The sequence below is a fragment of the Heterodontus francisci genome, chromosome 28 (assembly GCF_036365525.1).
Source record: "Heterodontus francisci isolate sHetFra1 chromosome 28, sHetFra1.hap1, whole genome shotgun sequence".
In the NCBI taxonomy this organism is placed as follows: Eukaryota; Metazoa; Chordata; class Chondrichthyes; order Heterodontiformes; family Heterodontidae; genus Heterodontus; species Heterodontus francisci.
Genome location: NC_090398.1, coordinates 39,099,270 through 39,108,608, shown reverse-complemented (window position 1 = coordinate 39,108,608; position 9,339 = coordinate 39,099,270). Strand labels below are relative to the sequence as shown.

The 9,339-nt window shown below is 46.0% G+C and overlaps 1 protein-coding gene across 1 annotated transcript; it reads left to right on the top strand.

Annotated features, from left to right (window-relative positions):
• Positions 1-1,914: 1,914 nt before the first annotated feature.
• Positions 1,915-4,568, top strand: LOC137345220 (neuropeptides capa receptor-like). The gene is made up of 3 exons (XM_068008684.1): positions 1,915-2,005; positions 2,666-3,572; positions 4,415-4,568. Exons 1-3 carry the CDS (start codon positions 1,915-1,917, stop codon positions 4,566-4,568), a joined length of 1,152 nt encoding a protein of 383 aa, XP_067864785.1.
• Positions 4,569-9,339: the final 4,771 nt, after the last annotated feature.

Genomic DNA, 9,339 nt, shown 5'->3' with positions numbered 1-9,339 from the left:
TCCAGGCAGCAGTGGCACCTTAAACCAAGGTATCAACATCAGTGTGTCTCCAGGGCTCTGTTGCAAGTTAAGCCAAACCAACAACTGAAGGGTGTCTCCACGCAGCAGTGGCAGGCTAAAGTAATGCAACAGAAGCTGAATCCATCAATGTGGCAACAGCAGTATACACAAAGGCACTAGCAGCAGAGACTGTCTCGGCAGCATTGCTCGGTTAAACCAGGGAAACAGCAGAGGACTAGCTCCAGGATTCAATGACAGGTTACACCAATTTAACAGCAGCAGAGTTCCTCCAGGAAGCATAGTAAAGCGGCAGCCATGCAACAGAAGCTAATTTCTCAAGGTAACGTTGTCAGGATAAACCAGGGCAACAGCAGAATAGAGTCTCCAGGAAGCAGTAGCAGGTTAAACCCAGGCAGAAGCAGAAGAGTGTCGCAAGGAGCAGAGAAAGTTAACATAAAGGCAACCACTGAGGAGTCTCTAGTGGGAGCAGTTCAAGTTATGTAAAGGCAACAGGAGCAGAGTGCCTCCAGGCAGCATTGGGCGCTTAAGCCAAAGGTAAAAGCAGCATAGTTCTGATGTTGCAATAGTTTAAGCTAACACCGCTGAATGGAGAAAGGCTGCTGCTTGTGCCTTTGTGTCAGCTGTCAGTTCTGCGTGGAAAGCAGTGCATGTTGCAGTTTTTCAAAAACAGCAGCGTTTCTTCCAGCAGCAGTGACTGGTTAAACCAAGGCAACCGCACCAGAGTGTTTCCAGGTAGCAGTGGTAGGTTAAGCAGTAGAGAAAGTATCATAGATTCCCCAGGCTGCATTGTCAGATTAAACCGAGGGAACAGAAACAGATTGTCTGTAGCCCACAGTCGCAGTTTAAACAAAGGTTACAGCTGCAGTGCCTCTCCAGTAAGCAGTAGTAGATTAAATCAAACTAAGTTCAGCAATGAATCCCTAGGTAGCAGCAGCAGATTACACCAAGGTAAATGCAGCAGAGTGACACCCGCCAAAGTTGCAGGTTAAACTACTGCAGCAGTATGTCTCTAGGCAGTAGTGGCAGGTTAAATCAAAGCAAAAGGAACAGAGTGTCTCCAGTAAACTGTGACAGCTTACACTAAGGCATCGGCTGCACAGATTCCGCAGGCCCCAGCATCAAGTTAAGCCAAGCTGACAACAGGATGAGGCTCCAGGCTGCATGGCTATTACATGATGGTAACAACTGCAGATTGTCTCCAGGCAGCAGTGGCAAGTTAAACGACGCTAACAGAAGCAGTTTGTCGACAGGTAGCAGTGGCAGCATACAGAAAGATACACAACAGCATAATATGTCCAGGCAGCAATAGAAAGTTACAAAGAGTGGCAGTTTAAACAAACATAACAGCCGAGGAATCTCAATGCAGCACTAAATGGTTACACAAGGCTACAGCGGCACTGTCTTTGAACCGAGCAGTGAAAGCTCACATATTTACCACTACAGCAGAGAATATACAGGCAGCAGTTGCAAGTTACACCAAGGCAACAGCAGTAGAGCCTCTCGAGGGAGCAGTAGCAGATTACTCAAAAAGAATGACAGCACAGTGTCTATATGCGGCAGTGGCAGGTTAAACAAAGAGAACAGCAGCAGAGTCCCTCCAGGCAGCTGTGGCAGTTTATAGCAACGTAACAACAGTAGAGTCTACTCTGCAGGACACAGGATCGCAGAATAATTACAGCACAGAAGGACACATTCATCCCATCATGTCTGCATTGGCTCTCCAAATGAAGAATTCATCGAGAGCCATTCCTCCGTCTTCTCCCCGCAATCATGCACATTCGTCCTTTTTTAGATAACAATCTAATTGCCTTTTCCATGCCTGGATTGAACCTGCCTACACCACACTGTCAGAGGCGTGCATTCCAGAGCTTTAACACTCAGTTTACGAACATAATGATTTTCTTCATGTTGCTTTTTCTTTTTCTTCGCAAATTCATGTATATTTGCGCCCTCTACCTCTCAATCCGATCACTAGCGAGAGCAGGTAATACTCTGTCCAGACCCCTCGTGATTTTGAATATATTAAAGCAAGGTAACAAAAGCAGTGTTTTGCTTGGCAATAGTGCCAGTATACACAAAGGCAGAGCGGCAGTCTCCAGACAGCAGTGTCAGGTTAAAGCAGGGCTGCAGCAGCAGAGTGTCAACAGGCAACAGTGGCTGTTAAGCCAGGGTAACAGTAGCAGATTCTGTTAAGGCAGCATGGCAACTTGCACGAAGACAACAGCAGCAGAATGTCTCCAGGTAGCTGTTTGACTTTAAACCAAGGTAACAGAACCAGAGGGTCTCCAGGCAGCAAAGACAGTTTGACACAAGGGAACAGCAGCAAAGTCGATAGAGGAAGTAGGAGCAGGTTACACATAATGGGCGAAACTATGCCAGCTAGAGTTAAACCTGTAAAATAGATTAAGTCGGGGACTTCCAGCAACATTAAATTATTTAAATTTATAACCCGTCTGTTCACAGTGGTTGACTGTCTGACCCCCATGTTAATTGGGCTCAGGGTTGAGATTTTGTTTTTCACATCTGACCATACACCAGTCCATCCAGTCTTGATACTAAAATACTGCCTGTACCTTCTGGACGAGGCATGGAGAAAATGTGATCAGTAATATCCAGTAATTTTTTCCCCTTCGCTCTCTTACAGTTAATTTACTGGCGATTGTGATCTTTTCCCGGGGAAGTTGCGGCCTTTCTACCTGCACTCGTCGCTACCTGCTTACCATGGCAATGGCAGATCTTCTGTTCGTTATCACTGAGGTCATACTGTGGCGCATAAGTTATTATTATTTCCCTGGATCATTCTTGCACATCACCCCTGTGTGTAGTGTTCTCGCTGCCCTAAGTAGTGCAGCCACCGATTTTTCTGTCTGGTTCACCGTCTCTTTCTCCTTTGATCGGTTTGTGGCCATTTGTTGTCAGAAGCTGAAAACAAAATATTGCACTGAGAAAACAGCCGTTGTGATTCTAGCGACAGAATGTGTTCTGTTCTGTTTAAAAAACGTCCCTTTCTACTTTACATTTGAACCTGCAGAGATAATCGACAATGTACCATGGTTCTGTTATACAAATCCAAACTATTATACACAGGCTGGATGGGTGGGATTTAACTGGTGTGATGTGATAGTAACCCCATTACTCCCATTCACTTTAATTCTGTTGTTCAATGTTCTGACAGTCAGACACATCTTAGTGGCAAGTCGAGTCCGGAAGGGATTGAGGGGTCAGAGCAAGGCAGAGAATCATAGTGACCCAGAGATGGAGAGCAGAAGGAAGTCTGTGATTTTACTCTTCACCATATCTGGCAGCTTCATACTTCTGTGGTTAGCGTATGTAGTCGAATTTTTATATTATAACATTGCAGGAAAAGACCCCATGGATTACAACAATTCTGAATTTATATTTGAACGAGTCGGATTTATGCTGACGAATTTAAGTTGCTGCACAAACACATTTATTTATGGGGCTATTCAGTCCAAGTTCAGAGAGCAGGTCAAGAGCCTGGTGAAATATCCGGTGACTTCAGTTATTCAAATTATGAAGAAACAAAGAAAGTGAGAGCAGCCCAGAGACTGCTGTCAGTATTTCCAGTCCATGAATGTAATATTTAGCCCCAACGGGCAAGAGGTGAACACTAGCGAGGAGGCACGTTGTGGATTTTCACACGCACCGAAGAGCAGCAGGGTGGCGGATCAGATGAAAGTGGACAGAAAAACTATCATAGCACCCCCTGCAGGAATCGAATTGTGAAAAAATAACATCCATAGTCTCCCAATCGTTCCATTCTCATTCCTTACAGTTATTCCAAAACTGATAAACTTCGCCTAACAAAAGCAAATTGTTGCAGATGCTGGATATCTTATCGTGCCAGTTAATTATTATTTGTCTTACGTTTGGAAACACTTTACTGAGTCTGTTTCCTTTCCGTCTTTCAGGCCTGATCACTACTGCCTCTCTCTGTCTCCCCTAGCTAGACGTTTGTGAGGTTGGGGCTAGCGTCTGGTCATGCTCAGACTAGCAGATCAGGCGGGGCATTGAAACTCATTGCGTGGGAGAGGGGCCTGGATGGAGACAGGACAGGATATTCCAGGCGCTTCAGCTCGGTAGTTGCTCAAATCGACTTTGCAAAATCCCTTCTTGGCTCCCATAATAGCTGATCTTGTCAATGGTACTTGGTCCTTGTGTTCTGTATCCCCTTCTTTTGAAATCTGCTGTCATCGACCCTCCCCTAAAAAAAAACAATGTTTTACCGCACTGTCCTTCAAACAACCATTCAAAGTCGAACCTCACTTTGCTCTCCAATGTCCTTGAGTGTGTTGTCACCTCCCAAATCTGTGTCCATTTTCGCCAGAACTGCATGTTTGAATCTCTCTAATTATTTTTCCCCCCGTCACAGTACCGGCTCAGGTCGTATGAAAGTCACAACTGGCATCCTTGGTGACTGCAACAAATTCAAACTATCCCTCCTCGTCCTTCCCGACCTGACTGCAGCTTTGACATGCATGACCACACCATCCTCCTCCAAACATTCTCCACAGTCAGCCAGTTGACTCAGACTGCTTGCAGCTTGTCAATTCCTATCTGCTCTTAGCCAGGCTACCACTTGCAATGCCTTCTCTTCGACTCCTCAACGGTTATTTGTACTGTCCACAAAGAATCTAACCTTGGCTCCAGCCCTCTTCCTGACAACATGCTGAGGCTGAAGCAGACTGCTCTGAACCTTGCTTTAATATGTGACCTCACGGTGAAAATCCATCGATTTATCCATACCATCAATAAGACCGCCTGTATCCAACAGTGTAACGTTGCCCGAGCTCATCATTGATTCGCCTCATTTGCTAATGGATCCCTCATCCCTAGCCGTAGTTTCGTGTAGATGTGAGTATACCAATATTAGCTCCAAAAGATTTGATGTTATCCAAAACGCTGCACCCCATGTCTGTATTTCCATCAAGTTTCGATCACATATTCCCCGCTGTGCTCACTCACCTCCATTTGCTCCCATGCAAGCAATAAAGTTTTTTAAAATATTGTCATTCCTGCTTTCAAATCACTTCCTGGCCTCATTCCTATCTTGGTCAACTCTTCAAGACCCTACAACCCTCTATATATCTGTAACTTCATCTGGCCTACAACTCTCACATTCATTTGTGCTCCTATAATTCTGACAGCTTGAACATGCCTGGTATTATCCACGCCAACACTGGCGGCGGTGTTGTGAGTAGAGAAGTGTGAATTGGTACAGTTTGGTAGGAAGAACGAGGAGAGGAAATATAAAGTCAAGGATATAATTACAAAGTTTGTGCAGCAGCAGAGGGATCTGGGGGTATATGTGCACAAATTGTTGAAGGTGACAAGACAGGTTTGATCTCAACTGGAACATTCTGTCCCGTTCTGGGCACCACACTTTTAGAAAGATGTGAAGACGCGAGAGAGTCCAAAAAAAGTATTTGCCAGAATGGCCCATCCTGAATAGGAACAGCCAATCGTCACACCACAAATTGGCACAGTCCTTTCACAAAATATAGGCTCAAGGGCGGATTGATCCTTTTAAGCTGGAAATGGACATAAAGCTGTGTTTGATGAATCTCTTTACTTCTGGGAGGGTGCAGTCGCAATTGCAGAGATGGTGGGAAACAACCGGGAATCCGACCCCCTCTATTTACTGGGATATTATTTCATGAACGGCATCACATTATACTTACAACAGAGAAACAGACCATTTGGTCCAAATAGTTCCTGATATTTATGTCTAATAAATATACCAGTATTTCCCAGTCGTAAAAACCCTAATATCGCAATGGCTACTTCATGCACCAACCTTTTCTTTATCTACATATTTGTATATCTTAATTTGGGTGTCGCTAGCAGGAACTGAAGAAGTTAGATTGGGGGCGGCTGTTTGAGGGTAAATCAACATCTGACATATGGGAGTCTTTCAAACGTCAGCTGATTAGACTCCAGGACCAGCATGTTCCAGTGAGGAAGGAAGACTAGTTTGGCAAGTTTCGAGAAGCTTGGATAACACGGGATAGCGTGAGCATAGTCAAAAAGAAAAAGGAAGCATTTGTAAGGGCTGGAAGGCTAGAAAAGATGAAGCACTTGAGGAATATAAAGACAGTAAGAAGGAACTTAAGCAAGGAGTTAGGAGGGCGAAAAGGGGTCATGAAAATTCATTGGCAAACAGGATTAAGGAAAATCCCAAGGCTTTTTATACATATATAAAGAGCAAGAGGGTAACCAGGGAAAGGGTTGGCCCACTCAAGGACAGAAATGTGAATCTATGCGTGGAGCCAGAGGAAATGGGTGAGGTGCTAAATGAGTACTTTGCATCAGTATTCACCAAGGAGAAGGACTTGGTGGATGATGAGCCGAGGGACGGGAGTGCAGATAGTCTCAGTCATCTCATTATCAGAAAGGAGGAGGTGTTGGGTGTCTTGCAAAGCATTAAGGTCGATACGTCCCCAGGGCCTGATGGTATCTACCCTAGAATACTGAGGGGGGGGGGGGGGGGGCAAGGGAAGAAATTGCTGGGGCGTTGACAGAAATCTTTGCATCCTCATTGGCGACAGGTGAGGTCCCAGAGGACTGGAGAATAGCCAATGTTGTTCCTTTTTTGAAGTGTGGTAAGGATAATCCAGGAAATTATAGGCCAGTGACCCGTATGTCAGTGGCAGGGAAACTATTAGAGAGGATTCTTTGGGACAGGATTTACTCCCATTTGGAAACAAACGAACTTATTAACGAGAGACAGCATGGTTTTGTAAAGGGGAGGTTGTGTCTTACTAATTTGATTGAGTGTTTTGAGGAAGTGACGAAGATGATTGATGAGGGAAGGGCAGTGGATGTTGTCGATATGGACTTCAGTAAATCCTTTGACAAGGTCCCGCATGGCAGACTGGTGCAAAAGGTGACGTCACACTGGATCAGAGGTGAGCTGGCAAGATGGATACAGAACTGGCTCAGTCACAGAAGACAGAGGGTATCAGTGGATGGGTGTTTTTCTGAATGGAGGGATGTGACTAGTGGTGTTCCGCAGGGATCAGTGCTGGGACCTTTGCTGTTTGTAGTATATATAAATGATTTGGAGGAAAATGTAGCTGATCTGATTAGTAAGTTTGCGGACGACACAAAAGTTGGTGGAGTTGCAGATAATGATGAGGATTGTCAGAGGATACAGCAGGATATAGGTCGGTTGAAGACTTGGGCGGAGAAATGGCAGATGGAGTTTAATCCAGAAAAATGTGAGGTAATGCATTTTGGAAGGTCTAATGCAGGTGGGAGGTATACAGTAAATGGCAGAACGCTTTGGAGTATTGACAGGCATAGAGATCTGGGCGTACAGGTCCACAGGTCACTGAAAGTGGCAACACAGTTGGAAGAGGTAGTCAAGAAGGCATACGGCATGCTTGCCTTCATCGGTCGGGGCATAGGGTATAAAAATTGGCAAGTCAAGTTGCAGCTGTACAGAACCTTAGTTCGGCCAGACTTCGAATATTGCTTGCAATTCTGGTCGCCACACTACCAGAAGGACGTGGAGGCTTTGGAGAGGGTACAGAGGCGGTTTACCAGGATGTTGCCTGGTCTGGAGGGCATTAGTTATGAGGAGAGGTTGGAAAAACTCGGATTGCTTTCACTGGAACGACGGAGGTGGAGGGGTGACATGATAGAGGTTTACAAAGTTATGAGTGGCTTGGACAGAGTGGATAGTCAGAAGCTTTTTCCCAGGGTAGAAGAGTCAGTTACTAGGGGACATAGGTTTAAGGTGCGAGGGGCAATGTTTAGAGGGGATATGCGAGGCAAATCTTTTACACAGAGGGTGGTGAATGCCTGGAACCTGCTGCCAGGGGAGCTGGTGGAAGCAAATACGATAGCGACGTTTAAGAGGCATCTTGACAAATACATGAATAGGAAGGGAATAGAGGGATATGGGCACCGGAAGTGCAGAAGGTGTTAGTTTCGGCAGGCATCAAGATCAGCGCCCGCTTGGAGGGCTGAATGGCGTGTTCCTGTGCTGTACTGTTCTTTGTTCTTTGTTCTTTTGTCACGTATTCCGAGTTTCCATTGAACAGCTGGTGGTAAGCTGCCATCTTCAACCGTGGCAATGTGTGTTCAAGATACACTGGCAGTGTTGTTGCATCAAACGTTCCAGAATTATTAACTAGTGGCAATGAAAGAACGGCTGATATTTTTCCACTCCGGATTGTTTGTGTGGCTTCGCGGGCAAATGCAGGTGGCGTCGTTCCGTGCACCTGCTGCCTTTGTCCTTTTTAGCTGCTGGAGATGGTGAGTGTGGGAGATATTACAGAAGAAGCTCGGACAGCCGTGGGTACGTATTCACACACACACACATCTTCTTTGGCCTCCTTATCTCGAGAGACAATGGATAAGCGCCTGGAGGTTGTCAGTGGTTTGTGAAGCAGCGCCTGGAATGGCGAGAAAGGCCAATTCTGGAGTGACAGGCTCTTCCATAGGTGTTGCAGAGAAATGTGTTTGTCGGGGCTGTTACACAGTTGGCTGTCCCCTTGCGCCTCTGTCTTTTTGCCTGCCAACTACTAAGTTTCTTCGACTCGCCACACTTTAGCCCCTTCTTTATGGCTGCCCGCCAGCTCTGCCGAATGCTGGAAACTGACTCCCACGACTTGTGATCAATGTCACAGGATTCCATGTCGCGTTTGCAGAGTCTTTAAAGCGGAGACATGGGCGGCCGGTGGGTCTGATATCAGAGGCGAGCTCGCTGAACAATGTGTGTTTTGGGATCCTGCCATCTTCCATGCAGCTCACATGGCCAAGCCATCTCAAGCGCCGTTGACTCAGTAATGTGTATAATCTGGGGATGTTGGCCACCTCGAGGACTTCTGTGTTGGAGATACGGTCCTGCCACCTGATGCCAAGTATTCTCCGGAGGCAGCGAAGATGGAATGAATTGAGACGTCGCTCTTGGCTGACATACGTTGTCCAGGCCTCGCTGCCATAGAGCAAGGTACTGAGGACACAGGCCTGATACACCCGTACTTTTGTGTTCCGTGTCAGTGCACCATTTTCCCACACTCTCTTGGCCAGTCTGGACATAGCAGTGGAAGCCTTCCCATGCACTTGTTGATTTCTGCACACACACATACACACACACATACACATATAGAAACTCAGATACAATCTTGAACGCAAGGGAAACTATTGGAGAAAATTTTGAAGGAGAGAATCTATCACCACTTGGCGAGGCATAATTTGATTAGGAATAGTCAGCATGGCTTTGTCAGAGGGAGGTCATGCCTAACAAATTTGATTGAATGTTTTGAGCATGTGACCAGGTGTGTCGAT

Bases quoted from the DNA above. Each gene is read 5' to 3' on its own strand.
- LOC137345220 (XM_068008684.1), top strand. From the start codon at position 1,915: ATGATTTTCTTCATGTTGCTTTTTCTTTTTCTTCGCAAATTCATGTAT. The intron at 2,006-2,665 runs GTAATACTCTGT...GCTCTCTTACAG, and splicing joins CCGATCACTAGCGAGAGCAG to TTAATTTACTGGCGATTGTG. The intron at 3,573-4,414 runs GTGAGAGCAGCC...CCCCCGTCACAG, and splicing joins ATTATGAAGAAACAAAGAAA to TACCGGCTCAGGTCGTATGA.